At 46.7% G+C, this 25,358-nt stretch overlaps 1 protein-coding gene across 2 annotated transcripts in view; it reads left to right on the forward strand.

Moving 5' to 3' along the window:
* Positions 1–25,358, forward strand: part of LOC135205611 (coiled-coil domain-containing protein 50-like) — a 224,773-nt gene that overhangs the window by 94,360 nt on the left and 105,055 nt on the right. For both annotated transcript variants that reach the window (XM_064236396.1, XM_064236397.1), the window contains exon 4: positions 23,018–23,132. In XM_064236396.1, coding sequence (XP_064092466.1) covers positions 23,018–23,132 — 115 coding nt within the window. The remainder of the gene's footprint in view (positions 1–23,017; positions 23,133–25,358) is intronic.

The following is a 25,358-nucleotide window of genomic DNA, read 5'->3' on the forward strand; positions in this document are numbered from 1 at the left end:
TCGGGATCTTCTAAGGGCCCGTCTCGCTCAGGCGAGTCGGGGAGCTCTTCTGCTGGTCCTCCTGTTCCTTCGGGAACGGGGCCCGTCTCTTCCTCTGCAAAGAAGAAGACGACGGGGACCAGAGGCGTACCAGCCTCGGCTGGTACGTCCTCACCTGGTGTTAGCGGCCCTGCCGCTAAATCAGGTTCCGTCTCGGCCGCTTCTCGTTCGCGAGAAGTACCGAGTGAACGCTCTTCCACGGGAGACCGTCCCGCCAAGCTTTTGACGCCCGAGCTCGCTCGCCGTCAAGATCGCGGCGCGGAGCAGAAGACTGGCGAGAGTCGTGCACACGACTCTCGCCAGGCCAGTGGACGCTCTCGCAGCGACCAACTGGCTGCTCGGGTTGACATGACGGTCGCTGACCAGCCACGGGTTGAGGCGAGGAAGGGGCCTCCCCGCGGCCGTCGGGTGGGTACCAGCCACGGCTGGTACCAGCGGCTCGACGCGACCGAGAGGACGCTGGCCGGTCTTGCCGCGACAGAGAGCCTAGCAGGTCACCTGACCGCCGCTCCCATAGGGACCGGGCGGAGACGGTAACCAGCAACAGCTCGCCTGACGCTAGAGATCAGCGTCAACGTTCTCAGCCGAGCCGCTCGCCCCAGGCGAGCGGCAAGGCTAGGCCTGCTGCTCGATCGTCACCGCGGGTTGACGATCGGCAGCAGGCCCTCCCCCACGCACGCTGGTCCTGCCAGTGAGCGAGGGGGGAGCGTCAGGTCTGCCTCTCCCGTACCTTCAACCTCCTCGGGCTACACCGGGAGGAGCGAGGTACCGAGGAGTGATCACGAGAGGTGCGCCGCTCGCGATCCCGCTATGACGCCGTATGGCTCAGGCACGGTTCTAGGACCGACCAGAACATACGCGCAAGTAGTTGGAGGTGACCATCAGGGGTCTGCCGCTGTTCCTCCTTCTGAGGGAGGAGTATTACGGGATTTGTTCTTGCTGGAGGGACTGGACGGTCCTACTCCACAAGACGCAGTCACTCCCGAGATACAGAGGAACTTTGCAGAGGTCATTAAGCTGATGCGTCTGCATAATGACCTTGTGGAAGAATCGCCGCTACCACCGGCAGAGCCCACGTCCCGGCTCGAGTCATTTTGGGGTCCTAAGAGGGAACCCAAAATGATGGTGGGGTTACCGCGATCAGAGCTTGCAGACTCAGTCCTGGATCAAGTCTTCTAAGCTACTTCCTCCCCCTCTACAGCGTCAGAGGCGTTTTTACGTGCCTTCGGAAGACCCGATACTGCCGAAACAGGTTAACCCGGAGTTAGCGAGGCTGACTCCAGGTGTGTCCCTGCAGCAGCTCCTGTCGGAGAACCTTCTGGTTCTCGCAGCAGGAGGCACTTGCCCTGGAATCTACCGCTATGGCAGCATTCCAGGCAGTCTCTTGGCTGGATTTGTGGTCCCTCACAATATCCAAAGTAGCGGCCGGCTCTGGGAGTTCTGCTCTTGAAGACGACGCTTCTTTCAGGAGACTGTGCCAGTCTGGAGGAAGAGCGATCTTTCTTACCTAATCGCCCATCAGACCTGCTAACCTGTGGGCCAACTTGGTTCTTCGGCGTAGGGACGCAGTCCTTACCCGAGTGTGACCAAGGGGGCCGGGCGTGAGGCGGCACTCGGGCTTCGCAATGGACCAATTAGGAGTTCCCCAGCTCTCTTTCCCGGAGAGATGGTGGACGCTGCGGTGGAAAGGCGGCGCACTGATGACAGTGACCGCTTAGTTCACCAGGCAGTCTCGAAGGTTACTGGGCAATCTCGATCGACTGCGGCCAAGCCAAAGAGCTTGGCTAGCGCTTCCACGGCGGCGAAGACGGTTGCACGTCCAAACCCCGTGTGAGGACCCCATCCTGCTGTTTCGACGTCTGCTAACCGGTAAGGGCCGTAACCAGCCCTCCTCCCAGACCTCCTTTCCCCAAGGCAGGAGGTGGTGGGAAGAAGTCGAAACGAGGAGGGAAACGCTAGGGACGGCGTTCCCCCTCACCTGCTGCCGGAAGTGGGGGGGTGCCTGGCGAGCCATTGGGCAACTTGGCAGCGCTACGGCGCCGAGAACTGGATAGTGGACGTCCTTCGGGAGGGATATCTACTACCCTTCGAGTCTCGGCCCCCCCTCATCTCCAAACCGGTCCACATACAAACCTATGTCCGGGGATCATCAAAGGACAACGCTCTTCGACAGGAGATCAAGACCATGCTGGCGAAACGGTGATAGACCTCTCTCCCCTGAACCGCTTCGTTCGCACGACACGGTTAACGATGGAGTCGGCACGCTCGGTGCTCGACTCGATCAGGGGGAACGATTTCATGCTTTCAGTGGACTTGAAGGACGCGTATTTTCAAATACCCACCACATCCATCATTCCTCCAGAAAGTACCTCCGCCCGCTTCATCTCGACGGGACGGTGTGTACCAATTCAGGGCACTTTGTTTCGGTTCTGTCAAACCGCCCACAGGTGTTCACGTGAGTGTTCACTCTGGTGTCAGCTTGGGCCCATTCGCACGGGATACGTCTTCTGAGGTCCTCGACGATTGGTTAGTCCTGGCGAGCTCTCGCTCGCAGTTGCTGCAGGACAGAGATCGACTCCTCAAGTTTTGTCGCGATCTGGGGATCGTGATAAACTACGGAGAAGTCAGAATCTCGAAACCCAAGCCAGAAGATGAAGTATCTGGGTATGCTGATAGACACGGTAGCAGGGCAGGTCTTTCCCGCAGACTTGCGTATCAGCAAATTCAGGGAGGCAGCCGGCAGGTTCCTGTCTCAACAGGAACAGGCAGCACAGCAATGGCAAGTCGTGATCGGCCATCTGTCGTCACTCGAGAAGTTAGTCCCTCACGGGCGTCTTCACCTGCGGTCTCTCCAGTGGAGGCTAAGGGAGAATTGGTCTCAGGCCAAGGATCCTCCTTACTTTCCCGTGGCTCTCACGGACAAGGTGAGGCAGGACCTAGCCTGGTGGCTCGACGACAAGAACCTCTTAAGGGGAGTGCCCATACGCACTCCCCCCCCGGAGATGCTTCTGTTCTCAGACGCATCGACCGAGGGATGGGGCGCACACCTGGAGGAGTTGCTGACTGCATGTGTGTGGGACCATCACGAAAAGCACCTTCACATCAATGTCCTGGAACTCAAGGCGGCGTTCAACGCTCTCCGAGAATTTCAGGACCGCTTGGTGGGACACTCAGTGGTGTTGATGTGCGACAACACCACAGTAGTGGCATATGTCAACAAGCAGGGGGGGCTAGTCTCTTCCGCTCCATCAGTTGACGGTGCAGGTGCACGAGTGGGCCACGGCTCACTCGATAGAGCTGTCAGCACGCTACATTCCAGGCAAGAGGAATGTAGTAGCAGACAAGCTCAGCCGTCTTTTTTTTGGGATCAGGTGATAGGACCGAATGGTCTCTACACCAAGACGTGGCGGAAAGGCTCTTCACCTGTGGGGGCGACCTTGGTCGTAGACCTGTTCGCCACCCGGCACAACAGAAAACTTCAGGTTTTCTTTTCAGCCGTGCCGGACCCATGGGCGGCTGCATAGGACGCTCTCCAACACCCCTGGGACAACCTCTTCGCCTATGCCTTTCCTCCCTTCTGTCTGATTCGGAAAGTGATCAGTCGAGCGCTGGTCACTCCCAATCTCAGAATGATCCTGGTGGCTCCCAAACGGCCTCAAGCCGTTTGGTATCCGGACCTGCTGGCTCTTCTTGCGGACGCACCGAGAGAACTACCCAGTTGGCACAACCTTCTAGCCCAGCCACACGTAGAACGGTACCACCAAGCAGTCCAGTCCCTTCAACTTCACGGCTGGCTGTTATCCACCATCTCTTGCGAACGAGAGGCTTTTCTCGTAGCGCAGCAACAGAGATGGTTGGACATGTCCGACAGTCCTCTGCAGCTGTGTACCAGGGGAAGTGGGCCGTCTTCTGTGGTTGGTGTCGTAGACAGGGTCTGTCTCCTCTCAGAGCCACTCTTCAAGCAGGTAGCGGATTTCCTCGTGTTTCTTCGTTCCGAGGAGAAAGCTTCCTCTCAGTACCCACAGTTAAAAGGATATAGAGCCGCCCTGGCTCTCGTCCTAAAACTGAGGGGACTGGACATCTCGAACTCGTTCGAGATCTCCTTGCTAATGAGGAGCTTCGAAAGTTCTTGCCCACCCAGGGAACTCAGGCCCCCTGCGTGGGATGTGACTCTCGTCCTTAGGAGTTTGACTCGAAGACCCTTCGAGCCACTCCGAGAGTCGTCAGACAGGGATCTGACCCTCAAGACCCTCTTCTTGCTGGCCCTGGCATCGGCGAAGAGAGTAGAGGAACTACATGGTCTTTCTTACGATGTTAAACACACCAGAGGCTGGGGATCTTGGTGTAACGCTCGGATTTCGTCCCGAACTTCGTAGCCAAGACTCAGAATCCGTCGATCCCTGACGACAGGTTCGAGTCTTTCACGATCCCCTCCCTTCTGGACTCACCGATAACGATGCGTATGAGATGCTGCTTTGTCCTGTGAGGGCGCTAAGGCCGCTATCTGAAGAGAACTCGCACTCCATCGGCCTGAGTGTCGACGCCTCTTCGTTAGCACTGGGGTTACCAAGAAAGAAGTTTCCAAGAACACGCTTTCTTTCTGGCTGCGTGAGGTGATCAGGAGAGCGTACGAGGCTGATGGTAGCGACGACATCCGTACGCTCCGACCGAGAGCCCACGAAGTCAGAGGTATCGGACCCTCCTTAGCGTTCCGTAAGAACTTCTCCGTGGCGCAGGTCCTGAAGGCAGGTGTCTGGGCCAACCAGACTACCTTCACGTCCTTCTACCTTCGGGATATTGCCCACAAGTCCTTGGATACTTTTTTCCTTGGGACCTGTGGTGGCTGCTCAACACGTTGTGGTAAAGCTTAACCCAGCACCCGAAGCAGGCCAGAACAGCATCGATTCCTGGTATGACTGGGAGAATGAATGTGCGAATGAGAGTGTGACTGGCTTCTCTTCACCATCTTTCTCTACCTCTCACCTGTGGGCAGAGGGATACGGTCGTTACCACGCTGGAAGGGAGTCAGATGCAGGTAAGCTACTCGACCGAGCTCCATCCTATCCTTTAACTAGGGATAGGAGTGTATATCCACCACTTTCTCCAACAAGGGGAGGAAGTGGATGCCCACATGAGACAAACCCATGACTTTATATTTGCTCATGTACTGGAAAATTTGTTCTTACAATGCTGGTACGAAGAGATACGCTTGCCTCTATCTTAGTACTCGGCCCAGAGGTCTGACCATTGATCCTGCGGTGCACACCCCGATCAATCGGACAGAGGCTTGGATCCCTCCCTCGCTCTTACGACCAGGGAGGCATTCCAGGGATGGACGAACACCAGTCTGTTCATTTAAAAGACTCAGATTCCTCCCACCAAGAAGTGAGTCTTCCTATTGTTAAAGGACCGATGGTTTGTATTACGTATCGGAACAAATGACAATTTGTCGAAAATTGCATTTTTCCTAACTATACAAACTGATGGTCCTTTACATATAGTCCCTCCTCATGCCACCCCTCACTCTGTGTATTTTGCATGGGCCAAAAGCAAAAGTGACTTGTTTACCTCCCAGTCGCGCGGCGCGCGACGGAATCGGACAAGCAGTTAACTACCGTTTCTCCCCTTGTTCGAAGCTTACGACCGTTCCAGCTGCCGCTAGCTACTTCCTATTGTTAAAGGACCTCAGGTTTGTATAGTTAGGAAAAATGCAATTTTCGACAAATTGTCATTTTCATCTCTTTAAAATACGACCATTATGAATTTTGTAATTAAAGTTTTATTATTATTATTATTATTAAATAACTGAAATTATCAATAAACATTTTACATACTAGTACCATAAAAATTCTTTCATCTCGGTAAAAGAGAGAGAGAGAGAGAGAGAGAGAGAGAGAGAGAGAGAGAGAGAGAGAGAGAGAGAGAGAGAGAGAGAGAGAGAGAGAGAGAGTGTTTATCTCTCTCTGTTCTCTCAAAAAATACTTATAATGCTTCCAGCGAAAGCGAGGAGGGAGTTAACACTATGACCCATTATTATCTTGTGTGGCAAAAGAGAGAGAGAGAGAGAGAGAGAGAGTTAACCTTAATTAAAAGTGACATGGATAGATTAGTACGTATTGTATTTCTTTAAAATACTATCACATATGAATTTTGTAATTACAGTTATTACTATTATTATTATTATTATTATTTGAAAGTATTAAAAACAAATAGTACAAGTACTTAAAAAATCTCGTCTCAGTAAATGAGAGAGAGAGAGAGAGAGAGAGAGAGAGAGAGAGAGAGAGAGAGAGAGAGAGAGAGAGAGAGAGGGGGGGGGAAATGTCAGGACCACGTAATTGCAACACTGCAGCTCTTCCATCAAATTTTCCCTCTCCTGGCTGTCACACCCCAAATTTTCCCCCTCCTGGCTGTCACAGAACTTGATATATCTGACAGTTTTAGTACCTGAATCTCGAGAAAAGGTTACTGGAAGTTACTTGAAGACGACTGGGATTTCCTTCATTCTTCCATAATTTTTTAAATATAAGCTAAAATCTTACTAATTCACTATGGTATTTTCTTTAATGAATTGATATTATTGCTGTATAAATTAATTAATTATATTTGAAAATAGTCAAATCATTTATTTATCATTACTAAAAAACATACACTTTGGAAAGAGAGAGAGAGAGAGGAGGAGAGAGAGCATTTGGAGAGAGCCGAGAAGAGTGAGGGGGATCAGAAGGAGAGAGACGAGAGAGAGAGAGAAACTGTGCTAAACTATAAAGGATTCTTATCTTATCATAGTATGTGTTTTTTAAAAGGTTGTAAACTCGGAGCGTCGGAAGCGTCAGCGTCGTAACCTCGGAACAAGCGTCATAACCCAGGGCGGATTTTTCAATGAATATTTAAGAAAAAGCGTCGTAACCTCGGAACGTCGTAAGCCGGACCCGTCGTAACCCGGGGACCGCCTGTAATTCCAAAAATTGTGATTTTTGTAATGTAACCAAAACATGCCCAGAGTGTTGTTCCTGGCCTGTTATGCAGTGGAAAAACTACAAGAATAGGGAGCATCATAGGATGTCTACATGTCATTCTTGGGAAGGCTTCTGCATCCTTATTCATTGATGCCTTGCCTTCTTCCTTTTCTTCCATTGATCCATCTTTGGAAGCATTGGAAGTTGCTCAGGGTGATATTATGTTTAATGCTGCCCCCTCTCCCTTGGGGGGGAAAAGTCCCTTTGGGGAAGGATGAAGCAGCACCATCTTGTTCCATTGCTTCAGAGATCGATTCACATGAGATGGCATCTGTTTGGGCCTCCTTAGGCCTATGAGGGGTCCCATCCTTGGAAGGCCTGTTGTCCCATTTTATTCTGCATGCCTTCCAGCTACGGCTCTCCCAGCAGTCCCCCCTCTTCCCAGCCTCCATTACTTTGGGTCGCATGTGCTACCACTTAGCAAGACGTCATTTGTAACTATGCCTCATCCTGGATCGCCCTTTATCTCGCCATCAGCGAGGTCATCGACTTCAGCAAAGAGTCCGTTGACTGCTGTGACGTCACTCCCAGTGTCATCTCTGCCCATGATGTCAGTTCCAGCCGTGACGTCACATCCAGCTTCCTGCATGACCTCATCCCAGATGCTTGCCAGTCCGTCAAAGGTGTTCATACAGGCTATGATAGACAAACTGGACTGTTTTTCGAGAGTTCATGATTTAGACGTTGGGGGATTGGGGACTTTGTTGCTTCCCCTCTTGAGAGCTGTGTCATCTCCTTCCCCACACGGACGTGAGTCTCTCTTCACGTATAAGGACGTGATTCTCTTTCTCACGTTCGTGTGCCTGTGGAAGATGATGTCTTTCCCCCCTCCCCCCCTTCTTTTCCTCAGAAGTCTCTCACTGGTTTTACGTTCTCCTCTTCAGAAGTTGTGTTTGCCTGCTAAGTCTAGAGCTTCCTTGCCTGTTGTTCATGACCACGGATGTGTTTTGAGTGATGCCTTGAGGTTTTTGATGGATGTGGTCGTGAGGCTGTCAGCAACCATGTCTCTCATCACAGATATGCTTCTTCATCACTTCATGATGGTGAGAGAAATTGTCTTTCTCCAGTTTCCAGGAAGCCTAGGCATTCCTCGTCTTGTTCTCCTAGGAGATCCTATGTTCTTCGTTTGCCTTCCAGAGTCAGGGGTTGTGACTCATCTAGGTGGCCCGAAGGATTAGATATTTCTACGTGGCCAGGAACCAATTGGTTACCTAGCAGCGGGACCTACAGCTTATTGTGGGATCCGAACCACATTATATCGAGAAATGAATTTCTATCACCAGAAATAAATTCCTCTGGTTCCGCATTGGCCGAGCCAAGAATCGAACTTCGGACCACCAGATTGGTAGCCGAGCGCAAAATCCACTTGTCCAATGAGGAACTCATCTAGGTGGAGATATCATGCTTCTTCTACACGGTTTCATGTGTCATTCATTGTCACACGGTCTCATATATGATTCCTCTCAGATGGAGACAGATGCTTGTTTGTGGTTCTTCTAAGGGAAGAGATGACGTTCGTCATACAAGGAGGAGCTCTCCAGTGGCCAGAGGAAGTGATATGGATCTTTCTCTGCCTTCTACTTCAGGACTTTAAACTTCGATGCAGGATCCAGAGGATGGAGAGAGTTAGGAGCTTCTCTCTACCTACGTGGAGGTTAATGATGTCATTTGTGAGTTCAATAAGCTTTCTGAGAGGACTGAGACTCCATCGTCTATGACCCCTACAGGCGTAGAGGCCTTGGTTGGGCCAAAAAAGGATGTGAGGACTTTGTTTGAGCTGCCATGTTCTGGGCATGCTATGCAGCATGTTAATTCTTTGGTCTTGGAATGGGAGAATTCTCTTTGTTCCAACAGGCCTTTCAAGATTCTTCCCATCCTATTGTTTGTCATTAAGAAGTATTACTCAACTAGTCTGGTTTTCCTCCTAGCCTTGGCTTTCTCAAAGAGAGTTGGAGGGCTTTATGGTCTGTTTAGATTATTACGTCAAACACACCAGGGGTTTGGGGTTTGTAGCCTTCAAGTTGGTCCCAGAATTTGTAGATAAGACTCAAAATCCCTTGGTTCACAATGACAGAGTTGCCTCGTTTTCCATGCCTTCCCTGAAGGAATTTGTTGACAACGATCCTCAAGAGTTATTGCTTTGTCCCGTCACAGCACTGCCTTGCCATCTAGAAAGGACTTGCCACCTAAGACCTAGGTGTCGTAGACTTTTTGTTCGCATGTGCCAAGCCAAGAAGGAAGTGTCCAAGAATACCATTTCATTTTGGCTTTGTGAGGTGATTAGACAGCCTACTCCTCACCTTCAAGTTCTGTCACCAATACTGTGCATGCAATAGCTCATGGCATCAGAGGAATAAGTTTCTCTCTGCCCTTTAAGAACTTGTCTATTCATAGGATTTTGAATGTTGGTTCTTTGCTTTGGCAAACCACTTTCACTTCCCTTTTTACCTGAAGAATATTGCTCACAGGCTCTTGGGTCTGGTGGGGGCTGCCCAACAAGTTGTGGAACTCATCCAGTGCCCCTGGTGGGACAGTTCATATGCCTAAGATAATTGTGTAGAAAAGAGAATGAGTTAGATGACTGGTCTCTTTCTTTCTCTTTTTCCATTCTTCATTCCTACGTTCGGGTTGAAGATTAGACACATCATACACTCGAACTGGCTTGATGTAGGTGAGTATGGCAGCCATACTGTTATACTTAGTTGCATATACTCCTCTCTCCTGCAATTGGAGTGAGGAGTGGTGACAAACCTTTTGTTTGTGGCTAGCATGGTGTGTTGCTTGAAAGATGAAGTTCTCTTAATCTTCCATTTATGCAGTGAATCTGGACATAGACCTCTCATTTCTGAGAAGGGTGGTCGGGTGCTGAACCTCCAGTCGGTTTAGGATTCTTGTACCTCCCTCTAAGTATGAGTCTATACTATTATTAAGACCGAAGGTTTGTTCCACATATGAACAGATGAGAAATTTTTAATCAGTTTGTATTTTCATAGCTAACAAACCTGAGGTCTTAATGTTGACCCTCAATCCTGAGTTGGAAGAAACCTAAATGCATCACAGGGTTCAAGTGTGGTGGTGACCACTCTCCACCCCTTCTACGCCTTAGATGCCAGATGCCACAGATTCCTTGCAATACACTTTGGTTTTTTAACTGGTTTCCAGCTGGTGCCAGAAGATTATCCTATTGTTAAGACCTCAGGTTTGGTAGCTATGAAAAATACAAATTAATTAAGAATTTGTCGTATTTCCTAGTAAGAGAGTGATGTATGTGTAAGGCAGGTGCGTTTGTAAGTTGAAGGCGCAATTGTTGGTTGTTCCTATAGGGATACAAACCATCACATTTTTTTATGGAGGGTCTTGGTGCACATGTGTGAACTGTGTAGATAAAAAACATGAGCAATGGTGGTAGGGAGGACATGATTGTGTCTGTGGCCCAGCTTCTTTCTCACTTTGATTAATTTTTGTAGGAGAACAAATGTTTGTTAATTCTTCTCGTGAATGCAATGATTGGTCTTCTCAGTGAGAACGGTTTGGAAAATGTAGGAAGAAGGACCGAAGACATTTGCCAACTTCATCAGGGTCATATACACCACCAGATCCTTCTAGATCTTTCCTTTCACTGGCTTCCATTCCTTTACCACCTCCTAAGAGAGTTCCCTCATCTAGGAAGAATAGCTGTCCCACTTCAGAGAGCCCTGTTCATGCCCTTTCCTCAGCAGATGAAATTGCTACCAGGGTTAGTTTCTCAACAGTTTCTTAGTTCTCTGATATTGATGATGATGCTCGTAGAACAAGTTATGTGTTGACAGTTTAGTAATTGAGAAAGATCTGGCATTCACTGGTTGACTTGGCAAATGAGAAAAAAAGATTTTATTTACCAGGGTGTCACCTTGGATAACAACTGCCTCTGTTAGCAGGTACCATGTCTTTGACTGCTGTGAAGGAAGGGAATCCTTCTATTGCAGTAGGCTTTGTGATAGCTCTTGCTCTGGTGGATTTATCGTCATCTTTAGTTCTAGCCTTGACCAAGCCACTGGTGTTTGGGAGGTGAGCATGCCTCATCTTCCTCATTGCCATTTTCTTTGGTCTCATCCTCTCTTCTTCCTCCTCATCCCTAGACTCTTCTCCACTCTGTAGGTGAATAAAGTAGGGGAAATTTAAGGCCTTGTGCATTCCTCTTCCTTAGAGAAAAGTGGGGCTAGGAGGTCACTTGTAAATGATCTTCATACCTTGGTAAGGCAGCCTCTCCTGTGTGTGCCAACTTAGACAAGAGAATTGTTTCTCCTCATTTCCCCATAGGCTTTTGGGCTAGCATCATAACAAGCATGCTCGTTCTGTGGGCCAAGCGTGTGTGATGGTTTGTGGTAGCTCTACTCCCCGTACCTCTGAGAAGTTGTTAGGGGTTTAGTTCCTTGTTGGATGAGTGGTTTACGTGCTCGCCTACCGATTCGGTAGTCCCAAGTTCGATTCCATGCTTTGCCAATATGGAGTCAGAGGAATTTGTTTCTGGTGATTAGAAATTAATTTCTTGATATAACGTGGTTTGGATCCTACAGTAAGCTGTAGGTCCTGTTGCTAGGTCACCAATTAGTTTCTAGTCACATAAAAAAAAAATCTAGTCCTTTAGGCCAGCCTTAGGAGAGCTGTTAACCAGCTCAGAGATCTGGTTAAACTAAGATATACTTAATTTATTTAGGGGACAAGTGTGCACAACCGGTTCATTCTGAATGTGCAAGTCTCTGGGCCATGAGCACTTGGGCCATAATGTATATGATCACTCTTGTTCTTTTTTGGGAGTGCATAGAGTGGAACCTGCACCATCTTATGTAGGGTTTCTGTATTTTCAGGAATATATGCAATTTGAGCAGTCTTGTTAGAGACAGAGGTCTCCAGTTGTCTGCACCTTTTGTGCTTGTGGTTCCTTACTTGAGACAGAGATCTCCATTTACCTTTACCTTTTGTGCTCGTGCTTTGCCACTGGTACTTTGGGAGGGGGAGAGAGATGATTAAAAGACTCATTTCTTCTTTCTGTCTTCTTCTTCAGTGGTGTCTGAGACTAAGAACAGAGGCCAGGGGAGGTTAAAGTCTGAGTTTCGTTTAGATGATGACTCCTGGTTCATGTCTGGTTTTTAGATGAGAGACAGTTTGGTTGGTTCAGCATATCAGGAGTGAGCAAGGGAACTTGAGTCTGTTATGACTTAAGTCATGTTTTTGTACATGAACTTCCCTGCCAGAAAATTCAAAACTCGCGGCACACGCTACAGGTAGGTCAGGTGATCTACCTTACCCGCCGCTGGGAGGCGGGTGTAAGAACCAGTCCCCCTTTCTTGTCAGATTATTTTCTGTCGCCGGCTGGACAACACCTGTTGTTCAGTCCTTACGATAGTTAAATTCGTTCTCGTTGCCGACGATTTGGATTTTGGTGAAGTACCCTTTGTTTGTTGGCTTGGCATACGCTTTTTGGACTGTTTTTTGGATTTTTCTTTTGGATTTCTCTTACAATATCTTTAATCATGGATGATTCTGAAATTAAGAAACCTAGTTTATTTAGGGTTTGTTCAGTGAAGGAATGTAAAGTTAGGCTTCCTAAAGCTGCATTAGATCCTCACTCTGTATGTACGTCTTGTAGAGGGAATGAATGCTCTTTTATTAACCTTGCAAAAAGAGTGTGATTGGATGGGGATGGTTGGAAGGCTCTTTCTTCTTATGTGAGAAAGTTAGAGAAGGATAGGGTGCGCAAGGCTTCTTCAAGGAGCTCTAGTAGATCGAGGGTGAGTGAAGTTGACGCTGAGAATCCTGTAGTAGAAGTAGTTCCTTCTCCGGTTTCAGCCCCTGCGCCCAGCTTTGAACCCGAAGATTCGTTTTCGGAAGTTGCTTCTGGGAGAGCCTCGATCAGGAGTAAGGAGAGCCTCGCTCGCTCTCGACAAGGTAAGAGTGAGGATAGTGCAAGTGATCAGTGCAATGCCCCTAGTGCAGTGGAGGGTGCGTCTGACCGGCTCACTAACGCTTCCAGGCCTAGACCTCTTCCAGACTCCCAGACCCAGTGGAGGAGGAAAGTCGAAAGCCGCAGGAAGGTTAGGGAGAACCCCCACCGGTCAGGCGTCCCCTCGGCAGTTCCTGTTGCTCGTTCCCAGGCTGCCTTGGATCGAACCAAGAAGGAATTATTGCGCCAGTGCTTCTCGTCATCTTCGTCGCCTTCTCCTCAGCGTAGATGGAGCGCCTCGGAGTCGTCTCGCCCTCTCAAGAGGCCCTGGAAGGCTCCTTGCGCCCTTCCTTCCAGCCCCGAATCCTTCGCGGAAGAACCAGAAGTGGAACGCAAGAGAACCAAGATTTCGTCCGGTTACGCTTCTCCTGTTCGCTCTCGGACTTCGTCCCCTGTAGAGGAGTTTAAGAGATCTCCTGCGCGTATCCTGGCGGGTCTGCAGGCGCAGATTGCGGCTTTAGCGGAGTCTATTGCCGGGACTTCTCATCGTCGGAAGGACGCCTCACTTCCGGTGAAGAAGTCTAAGAACGTTCCTTCGGCTAAATCTCCTCTGGCTAGAGAAGCTTTTGAGCCTGTTAGTAGGAGGTCAGAAGTGCAGGCTGGAGCTCGGGATCTTTCTCCGAGTAGGCTCTCCTCTCTTCCCAGCAAGAGTTGTGAGCATGTAAGGCGTAAGGAGCCAGACAGGCTCTCTCCTCAGGAATTCCGCTCCTCTTCAGTTAGGCGTCAAGAGCTTGACAGACGTCAAGAGCCTCGTTTTCGTCAGGAGCGAAGGAAGAGTTCTTCGCCTGGTGGCCACTCTCCTTTTGACGGACGCTCGGAGCCTAGTAGGCGTCAAGAGCCTAGTAGGCGCCAAGAGCCTAGTAGGCGCCAAGAGCCTTGTAGGCGGCAACGGGAGCTTTCTCCTCCGTTAGATCACTCCCGATCGGATAGGCGCTCAGAGCCTTGTAAGCGCCGCGCTTCTGACAGGGATTCATCTGTGGATGTTTTCTCTCCCCGTGGCAGGCGTCAAGAGCCTGGCAGGGGTTTTGAGCCCAATAGGCATCAAGAGCCTGGCAGGCGTATTGAGGATGGCAGGCGCCAAGAGCCTAGCAGGCGCAGAGAGCCTGATAGGCGCTCTCCCTTATCCAGACGCTCTTCTGTGGAGTTAGAATCTGTTTCCGACAGACGAGCCTCCACTTGCAGGCGCTCTCCTAGTAGGCGCTCCCCAAGTAGGCTCTCTCCTGGGAGGCGCTCTCAAAGTAAGCGCTCTCCTAGTAGGCGCTCTCCAACTAGGCGCTCTCTTAGTAGGCTCTCTCCTGGGAGGCGCTCTCAAAGTAGGCACTCTCCTGGTAGGCGCTCTCCTACTAGGCGCTCTCCTGGTAGGCGCTCCCCGTGTAAGCGCTCTCCCAGTGGTTTTTCTCCCAGTAGGCGCTCGCCTACTAGGCGCTCTCCGAACAGGCGCTCTCCAAGGATTAGCTCTCCTCCGGGCAGTAGAGCTTCAAGACGTCATTCTTCGGAAGAATTTATTGGGGATTCGGAGGAAGATTTGCCCAAGGATGCTTCGGTTTCTTCGTATAAGAGACTGACAGACCTCCTCTTGCAAGATTTTGGGGAGTCTCTTTCGGCCGTTGCTCCTCCGTCTCCTCCGTCCTTATTTTCAACGACCAATACGGCTAAGAAGTCTTCAGTCGTTAAGATGAAGCCTACAGTGTCTATGAAGAAGGCTCTGAAGAACTTTGACGACTGGTTGGTTTCAAAAAGAAGAGGCAAGACAGTTTTTTCTTTTCCCCCGTCCAAGCTGACGGGTAAGATGGGGTTCTGGTACGAGTCAGAGAGCCCGCCCTTGGTCTGACTCTTCCCTCTTCTGCAGACTCGGACTTCTCTTCGTTGGTTGATTCCGCACGTCGCTCGGCGCTGAATTCTGCGAAGACGACGTGGGGTATGAGCGAGTTGGATCACCTTCTGAAGGGAATGTTCCGAGTCTTAGAAGTTTTTAACTTTCTTGACTGGACCCTTGGAGTGTTGGCTAAGAGGACTCAAGAGCAAGACACTCTTTCGCCTGAAGACCTCCACGCAGTTCTGTCTTGCATGGACAAGGCAGTGAGAGACGGTTCCGGGGAAATTGCTTCACTTTTTGGTGCAGGAGTAGTAAAGAAGAGGGCCGTTTTCTGCTCTTTTCTTACCAAGGCGGTTTCTCACGCACAGAGAGCTTCCTTGCTGTATTCGCAACTTTCCCCGCAACTCTTCCCCAAGAAGACTATTAATGATATCTCCAGCTCGTTATCAGCAAAAGCGACGCAGGATATGCTGGCTCGCTCTGCTAGAATTCCGAAACCTTCGTTTCAACAGAAGACGAAGAAGGAGGCTCAAAGTAGGCAAGAACCCTTTCGAGGAGGACCTTCGTCTCGCTCTTCTTCCTCCAGAGGTTCGAGACCACCTAGAAGAGGAAGGACCTTCTCTCGGTCTATTAGGGCCAAGAAGTAGTTCGTGTGTCCTCCAGACAACTGTGGGTGCCAGACTTCTGAACTTTGGCAGATGTCTGGGCACGAAAAGGGGGCGGACAACTTGGTCCCTCGCGATCATCAAGAGGGGATACCTCATTCCCTTTATCTCGAGACCACCCTTGACCACCACTCCAAGGGCACTGGTGGCCAAATACAAAGACCCACTAATGAATCAAGCCCCTCGCCTCTAAAGCGGTAGAGCTGATGTTTAGAGAAAGAGGCAATAGAGATGGTTCAGGACCCTCTTTCAGCGGGGTTCTACAACCGTCTGTTCCTAGTTCCCAAGAACTCAGGAGGATGGAGACCGGTTCTGGACGTGAGCGCCCTGAATGTCTTTGTGAAGAAGAGGAAGTTCGCTATGGAGACGACGTCATCAGTCTTAGCAGCTCTTCGTCCTGGGGATTGGATGGTGTCGCTTGGACCTTCGGAGGCGCTTACTTCCATGTGCCGATCCATCCTTCTTCTCGCAAAATTTCTCAGATTCATGTGGGGAGGGGAACGTTTTTCAGTTCAGGGCCCTATGCTTCGGCCTTTCCACGGCCCCCCAAGTATTCACAGGACTGATGAAGAACGTTGCCCAGTGGCTTCATCTCGAGGGAGTGAGGATTTCCCTCTACTTGGACGATTGGCTTATCAGGGCGGCCAAATCCAAGGAGAAATGTCTGGAGGACTACGAGGTGACGTTTGGATCTAGCAGTTTCTTCTCTGGGTTTGCTAGTGAATTTCGAGAAGTCACAGCTAATCCCCAGTCAAGAGCGTATCTATCTGGGGATTCTGATGGCTTTCTTCAGGTTTTTCGGGCATATCCGTCGCCGAGAGAGGATACCCGAGGTTTGGAGAAGGTAGCAATTTTTCTTTCTAGAGAAAGATGTATGCACAGCGAGGGAGTGGATGAGTCTGTTGGGGACACTCTCCTCGCTGGAGCAATTCGTTTCTCTAGGAAGGTTGCACTTCAGACCCCTACAGTTCTTCCTGACGAGGAACTGGGATCGAAAATCTCATGGTCTGGACTTTGCGTTCAAGATTTCGCAAGAGATAAAGGAGGATCTACTTTGGTGGCTAGACCCTCTATTGTTCAAGGAAGGCCTTTCCTTGCAGGTTCAGAACCCCAACCTAGTGTTGTATGCAGACGCTTCGGACATAGGTTGGGGAGCTACTCTCGGGTCGAGAGAAGTGTCAGCACCTGGATGGGGATCAGGTGTCCTGGCACATCAACAAGAAGGAGCTAACAGCGATTTGGTTAGCTCTCAAGACCTTCGAACCCTCGTAAAAGGGAAATATGTTCAGATCAACTCGGACAACACCACAGCCCTGGCTTACATTCGGAAACAGGGGGGGACTCACTCTTTCTCCCTGTACGAGACAGCGAGATCGCTCCTCCTGTGGTCAGAGGAAAGGAAGATAAGGCTTCTCACCAGGTTCGTACAGGGAGAAAGAAATGTCAGAGCGGATCTGCTAAGCAGAAGGAATCAAGTCCTTCCCTCAGAGTGGAACTCTGCACGCGGACGTTATGCCAGGAGCTGTGGAGGACGTGGGGCAGGCCCCATCTCGATCTTTTTGCGACCTCCAGGAATGCGAGGATAGATCTATACTGCTCCCCTATTGCAGACCCAAGAGCAGTGGCAATAGATGCATTCCTGATGGATTGGAGAAATCTGGATCTTTACGTGTTCCCCTTCCCGCCTTTCAAGATTCTAGGGGTAAACGTTAAGGAAAGATCGCATCTTCAGAGGGTGAGGCAAGGATGACTTTGAGTAGCTCCGTTCTGGCCCGCCCACGACTGGTTCACAGAGGTAACTGGAATGGACTGGTGGATTTATGTCCCAAGCTCCCACTAACCTCTAAGAGTCGATCTGCATCAAACAGCCCCACTTCGACAGGTTTCACAAAAACCTCCCCGCTCTCAGTCCTGCACTGGATTCAGACTATCAAGAGTCTTGTCAGAGCTAAGGGCTTTCGGCAAAGTCTGCAAGGGCTATTGCCAATGCACGTAGACCTTCCACATCTAGAGTCTACCAGTCGAAGTGGGATGTTTTTCGACGTTGGTGCAGGACTCATAAAGTTTCCTCCTCCAGTACCTCTGTGACTCAGATAGCAGATTTCCTTATCTTCCTGAGGGAAAAATGCGGGTTGGTTGTCTCCACCATCAAGGGATACAGGAGCATGCTTTCCTCAGTTTTTCGTCATAGAGGATTAAACATATCTGAGGACAAGGACCTCCATGATTTAATCAGATCGTTTGAAACGGTTAAAAGAACCTCCTCTTTAGTTCCTAGCTGGAATCTAGATGTCGTGCTGCTCTTCCTGAGGTCCTCAAGGTTCGAACCTCCCCATACTGCTTCGTTCAGAGACCTTTCGATGAAGACTCTTTTTCTCTGTGCGTTAGCGTCAGCGAAGAGGGTCAGCGAGCTGCAGGCTCTAGAAGGTGAGGTAGGTTTCCAAGGAGGCTCCGCGGTTTGCTCTTTTCTTCCGGCTTTCCTAGCCAAGAATGAAAACCCTTCTTCGCCGTGGCCCAGGAGCTTCGAAATCAAAAGCTTATCCTCCTTAGTTGGGACAGAAGAGGAGAGATCTCTTTGCCTGGTGAGAAGCCTGAAATATTATCTTCAGAGGAAGAAAAGACTTGCTGCTAATGAAAGCAATCTCTGGTGCTCTGTAAGGGACCCCAGTAGGCCCTTATCTAAAAATGCACTCTCATTCTTTAATCAGGAATGTTATTAGAGAAGCACACACTTCTTGCAATCAGCAACAGTTTAACCTTCTGAAAGTCAAGGCGCACGAAGTACGGGCCATCGCGACGTCTTTGGCTTTCAAGAAGAATTTGTCATTAAAAAACCTTATGAAGGCCACTTTTTGGAGGTGTGAATCAGTCTTCTCCAATCACTACCTAAAGGACGTATTGATTACGTATGAAAAGTGTTTTCGGCTAGGCCCTTACGTATCGGCGGATTCAGTGCTGGGGCAGGGAGCTGACACACATCCTTTTTAATCCTTTTCCCTGTTAGTTTTAAGTTTGAGTTTTTTGGTTGTACGAAGGAGGTTGCAGGAGGCAGCTCCTTCTTTCGTATACTAATGTTAGTATTTGGTTAGGTGATCGGTTGTGCTTGAGGCTCCTTGCAATTGGTAGTGATAGGCTCTGGCATGTAAGCGGGTTGATCCCCATTGACCAGATCCTGCTTGGATTCTGCCAAGTAAGTGGACTCAGTTCCCATTGGTAGACCCAAAGAGTTCTTCAGCCATAGGTCACGCCCTCGCTGAGACTCTTTAGGCAACGCAGACTAATAGACAGTAACTATCAAGTCTTCTGCCTAAATCAGGTAAAAGAAACCAGAGGTTATATTATTTATTCCTTTAACATGTGTTGTCCCCACTTTCTAAGTAAGTATGTGTCTCTTCCCTCCACCAAGGGTGTCAATCAGCTTAAGTATATATCTGGCATGGGGAAAGTTCATGTACAAAAAACATGATATTGTTAGTATACAATAAAGTTTTGTACATACTTACCTGGCAGATATATACGATTGATGGCCCGCCCAGCCTCCCCTCAGGAGACAGGTGGAAGAAAATAACCTGACAAGAAAGGGGGACTGGTTCTTACACCCGCCTCCCAGCGGCGGGTAAGGTAGATCACCTGACCTACCTGTAGCGTGTGCCGCGAGTTTTGAATTTTCTGTCGTGACGTCAGAGACCTAAGCTAAGTATATATCTGCCAGGTAAGTATGTACAAAACTTTATTGTATGCTAACAATATCATTTTTTCTAATATTTCATTTTTTTATGTTTTTCTAATATTCCTTTGCTCTTTTTTTTTTTTTTTTTTTTGCAAAATTACAATTATAGCTGACATGCTATCATGAAAGATAATAACTATGTACAAACAACAGCGATCCCTGGGTGCATTTATGCGCAAATAAATAAAAAGACGTCATGGAAGAAAGAAGAAAGAGGAGCATGACATTCCCTTTTGAAATTCAGAACACAACTAACCTCATGAGATCCCCATTTGGCTAAGGGACCTGAGGTAATAAAATTTGCTTATGGCTCGTCTTCAGAGGAAACTGTCCTCCCTTCCTGCTTGAAAGCATTCAAAGCCAGGGTTGTGGGCCCTCTGGCTTTTTCGAAGAACTTCACAGTACATAGGTAATAAAGGCAGTAGACTGGCATAGGCAGACTACCCTTACCTCCTTCTATCTGAGGGATGTCACCCACAAGTCCTTGGATATCTGCTCCTTAGGACCTATGGTGGCTACTCAACAAGTTATGTGGTCACTTGGGCTCTGTTCAGATAGAGAAGTGTCTGTTCTGAGTACCTAAGCCCGATTTAGTTTAGGAGTGTGAATTTTGAGTGACTAGACTCCCCTTCTAGGCAAAAACTGGGCCAAAGTACACACTAAAACTGGAAGAGTTACAGGTGAGTACACAATGAGCAATTAGTTTTAGTTTCGTCCTGATGCGTCACCTCTCCGTTTTCTTTAACAAGGGGAAAAGGCACATGGTAGAAATTATTTTGGTAATATCTAGTGTAAGTTACCAGCTGGCAGGAAATTTTCTTCTGGAGATGTCATGGTTTTCCTGATTCCTTCATCAAAGGAATATCCTTGTGTACATAGCTTGTCTAGCTTTGGGTCCTATGACTCTGGTAAACATTTTTGCCAGGTTGGTGGAAGTTAAGTAGTCATGTCTTCCCTGATTTGCACACACACAACTGGGAGCATGATATTTTTGTTTGGGTTCCAACCTAAGACAGGAGCATGGACTATCCCCCTCCTAAAGACTAAGTCGCCACATAAAAAGGAATGTTTTTAGCCATGTAGGAAGAAATAATAAATTTTTAAAGCTATTTTCATTTTTCCTATGTATACAAACCAAAATTTTTATTAACCTTGACCCACCTTGACTACCCTGCTTTTCTCCTTTGGTTAAAGAAGAAAGTGACTGGATAACATGGGTATAGTGGGGGTTTCTCCCCCTATTAACCCCCCTCCTTTTTTCCAAGTCCAGTTAATGTTTGCATTCTAAAGATATTAGGCTTTATTTTTAAACCTTGGGAAAATACAGATTGCTTAAAAAATTTGTTATACATAAAAATAAAGTGAAGTACTGAAGAGTTGTTGCTGCAAAATAAGAAAATTTATATTGCAAACGATAAAATTGCTTAGGTGAGCCAAGAGGCTGGAAAATAGGCTTTAGGTCCTAATTAGTACTGAAGTGGTTTGAGCATGTTATGAGAAGGGGGAGGAGCAGTAAGTCAAAGAAATAGATATGAAAATAGGAATGCCCAGAAAATCATGAAGAGAGATTATAGATTAGGTCCTAGACAGGAAAGGAATTCGGGCACAGAGTGGACATGACAAAAAACAGTGGCATACAGTACAACGAAAACCTGACGTGGTATTATTGATGATGTATTTGTATTCTATTTTATGGCAGCTTGTTTAAAAGCTTTGGATCCTTGCAGGATATTCCACATGAAATTTTGGGCACTGTGATAGAGAGCTGGATAGTAGTTGTTATTTTAAATGTTGGTAAACTGAATGTTTCATAGTGATGACTTTTGCAAATTTCAGCCTCATACCCACTGGTTGATCAGCTTCAAATATATTAAGGAATATAGCTAAGTACAGGCAGTCCCCAGTTTACGGCCGGGGTTCTGTTTCCGGCAGGGCGCTGTAAGGCAAAAGTCGCTGTAACCTGAATCATCATCATTATAATGGGAATAAATAGCAACAGCACTGTAAGTCTAGGTTACATTGCTGTAAAGCAGGTTAACAGTGCCATGAGGCAAACACCTAAGTCCAGAACGACTTGCCTGAACCTGATGTAACCTGGGGACTGCCTTACTTGATTTCATAATAGGGTTAGCATTTTTCAGCAACAAACACTGGTTGATCAGCTTTAGATACATTAAAGTGCATAGCAACTTGATTTTCTATTAGGGTTGGCATATTTCAGCCTCATAACCACTTGTTGGTCAGCTTCAGATATTTTAAAGTGTATACCTACTTGATTTCGTATTAGGATTAGCATATTTCATCCTCATAACCACTTGTTGATCAGCTTCAGATACATTAAGGTGCATAGCTAGTATGTACTTGATTTCATATTAGGGTTAGTGACTTTTTGCAACAAGATGTGCATCATCTGTTAGCTTTTATCCTAATTTTCATTTGAAAATGAAGTTATTTGTAATACTGTGGTATGTATATGAGTAAGTGGCAGTATTTTAAACATTACATATGTTGCTTGAAAAATGTTAGTAGCATATTTGCTTATTTATTCATGGGCTTGCTAGTACAGAACTTTTGGGAATTATTAATTACAATAGTAATCATGGATATTCCTTTTCTGTTGTGTAATAGTTAATAAGTCAAGTGTAGAAAGGAATTGGAGGAAGATGTAGTATAGTTATTGTTACCAATAACAAACAAATGTTAAGTCATTTTAACCCCCACAGTCTGGTCTAATATACCAAGACCGGGCTAAATTTAAGGATGGCAAATTTAAAAGAAAACCTAAAAAAAACTCAACAGTGGAAAGAGGAAGACATGTATATTCACATGGTATCAGAAAAAAATTCTACAAAAATTTCTCTACCTTCCACGGGAAGTTGTAAGTGAATATTTCCCACCCCTTGTGGGCCTCTTTTCCCTATGACAGTTGTAAAAAATTTGCTGATTTTACAGAGTTATGAGTATTCTTTCTAATACGATTTAAAAAAAAAATTTAAAATTGAAATTAAAGCTGAAACAATATCATAAAATATAAGAAATAAAACCGGGAACAAAGTCTTAGCATATACGTAGTATATTGTAAAATATTCATGACGCATTCTTGGATGGGAATTTGTGACCACATTCCCCTCTACCACCTCGAGCAAGACTGAGGGCTTCTCATTTCACTCACTCTTAAAGGGAGATCTGAAGAGTTGCCAATAGTAATATATGGAACTAGGAACATTTTTCCCGCAAATTCGTTCAAACTATATGGTGCCAAATCTCGACCTTATAGCTACGATACCCGTCCACTGGCCCAAGACTATACTATGTGATCTTATATCCCTTGGCTGTGGGGGTTAAACCATACTTTTGGAATGATAATAGCCTTTATTTTATTCTGAAAAATATACTTAAGTGATTTATAGAATGAAGTAAACCCCCCATTTGCAGACCAATGATGTGCGGACTTGGGTGTTCGCAGATTTTACTGGAGTGTATATCCCCATTATTTGCAGAAAATGTTCCTATTCACAGTATTTTCATATTTTCAAAGTAAGCAGTTATGTTATTATGACATAAGCAGGTTGCTCTAACTATTAATGCTTTTATATGCTGTGTGCCTTTAAATTCAAGTTATTGTTAATGTTAAGTAACATTTAAAGTTGATTGTGTTTGAACTGGCTTTGAGGGTACATAATGTTTTTTCCCATTTTGTTTGCTTTTGTTTTTTGGCTTTGCTTTGCTGTTGGGATTGCTTGTCATTTGTCCACTGTCCACTAGGGAGGCTCGTGATGCTGCTTTGGCCAATGCTTTAGCACGCAAGCTAAACGTTGAAGAGGAAGAAACTCGCAAGAAGCAGGAGGAGGAGGATATGGCATATGCACGAAACTTATTGGTTAGTGATGATTTTGTGCCTTTTACTATTTTTATTTCATTACCTTAATCGGCATGTATTAAAAGTAGCTTGAAAATTTTACTTAGATATTGGAACTACTTTTTTTTTTAGTTTACATTCAGTCTAGGTTTTTTGCACTCCATTGTCATTGACCCCTATCAGTAGCATTTTTGATAAAGTAGTAAAGGTGAGAACAGGATACAGGCAGTCCCTGGTTATGGGCGGCCTTGGTTATCAGTAATCTGGTTTTCATACAATCAACTTACCTGTCAGATATATACATAGCTAAGACTCCGTCGTCCCCGACAGAAATTCAAATTTCGCGCCACTCACTACAGGTAGGTCAGGTGATCTACCAGCCTGCCCTGGGCGGCTGGACTAGGAACCATTCCCGTTTTCTATCATATTTTCTCTGTCGCCGGTGGTATCAACATTGTTGTTACTACCTCCTGACTTAGATTCTTATTTCAACCTTTTGATCATCGTTTCTCGGCTTTTTGGTGACGTATCTGGATCGTGGTTTTTGGCATTCGCTACTGTGGACTGAATTTGGACTTGCTTTTTTATTTTTCTCAGTATGTCTGACTCAAATGTGAGTGTGAGAATGTGTGTGAATGTAGGCTGCAAGGTGAGGATACCGAAGGCTTCGGTTGATCCTCACACTGTTTGTCGTAAATGTAGGGGGTTTGAATGTTCTTCTACTAATACCTGTCATGAATGTGAGGGGTTGAATGCAGAAGAATGGAAGACTCTAACTTCTTATTTGAGGAAGTTAGAGAGGGATAGAGTTAGACGTTTGAAGAGTGTGAGTACAAGGCCTATTGAGCCTTTTATTGACCCTATCTCTAACCTTAATGAATTTGATTCTCCCTCTGTGTCGAATCATTCACAAGCTTTACTTTCAGAATTGGCCTCTGAAATCGCCGATCTGAAGGCTACTATCTCTAAGATGAAGTCCAAAATGGCGGTCTTACACGGTAAGGATAGTGTAAGTGAAGTGTTTAGTGAAGTGAGTGCTCCCAGTGTTGTGGAGGGGGCGTTTGATCGTCTCTGCGAAGCTCCCATGCCCAGAGGAGAAGGAAAGTCGAAAGCCTTAAGGGGGCCGGCCGGAACCCCTATATATGGAGGTATAGGGCGAAAAATGCAAAGTCATGAAAAAATTCATGGAGCTTCATATGGCAATTGAGAATACGTATACGAAATATTTTGTCAAAATTCCTCTTACTTTCGTAGTTACAGGGTAATTAGTTAACGTAACTCAATAAGTCTAAAACATTGATCCGTACAAGAAAATGCAATATTTCCTCTATTATCGTAGATTTTGATAATTATTGTCAAAGAAATTGGGAGAAATGGCATCTGTAGACATTCCCCGAGTCAAGAAGGAGACCAGGCTCAGCTGCCAAGTCCAGTCCTGATTTAGTGCGATCACAGACTTCGAGTAGTCTACACGTTCCATTTCACCTCTGACATACGCCTGCTTTTACGTATGTTTATGTATGTTTCGGCAAGAATTTCATCATGCCAATGAGGAAAAGACAAGGAAAACATCTCGCTAACATACAGACGAAGAAAAATCGCTCAAGTATTATTACAGAATATCATAATATATGCGTAGTTAGTGAAAAGAGAGGGGAGGGTTGCTTAGTAACGCCCCCGTCTTGCTTGACAGCACACGTCACACTGCGCACCAAGGCTACGATCTTTGAGCAAAGAGATCTTCATTTATGATAAATAACAAAGTTTTGGTTTTTTAAAACCCAAAATGGAATATGAAATTCATAATAATCATGATTTATTAAATTGTCTTTGTAAAAAAAGAGTACGCCTTCGAGTTTCACCTCTTGACATTCTCTTCCATTTTACGTTTGTTTATCTTTGTTTCGGGCAAGAATTTCATCATGAAAAAGGAAAATACAAGGAAAACATCTCGCTAACATACAGAAGAAGAAAATTTGCTTTAATAAGCCGAGTTAGTGAAGGGGAGAGAGAGAATTGCGTAGGAAGGAGTGCCCCATCTTGCCTCAAGCAGTGCCCCAGGCTGCGATATATGAGCAAAGGGATCATCATTTATGATTAAATTATGATAAATAAAATAGTTTTGGTTTATTAAGACACAAAAAAGAAATATACATTCATAATAATCATTATTTATTAACATTGTCTTTATAGAAATACGAAGGAAAACTTTGAACGCCCGTATCTCAAAACTATACTTATTGACCT

Source organism: Macrobrachium nipponense, chromosome 24 (genome assembly GCF_015104395.2).
Source record: "Macrobrachium nipponense isolate FS-2020 chromosome 24, ASM1510439v2, whole genome shotgun sequence".
Lineage (NCBI taxonomy): Eukaryota > Metazoa > Arthropoda > Malacostraca > Decapoda > Palaemonidae > Macrobrachium > Macrobrachium nipponense.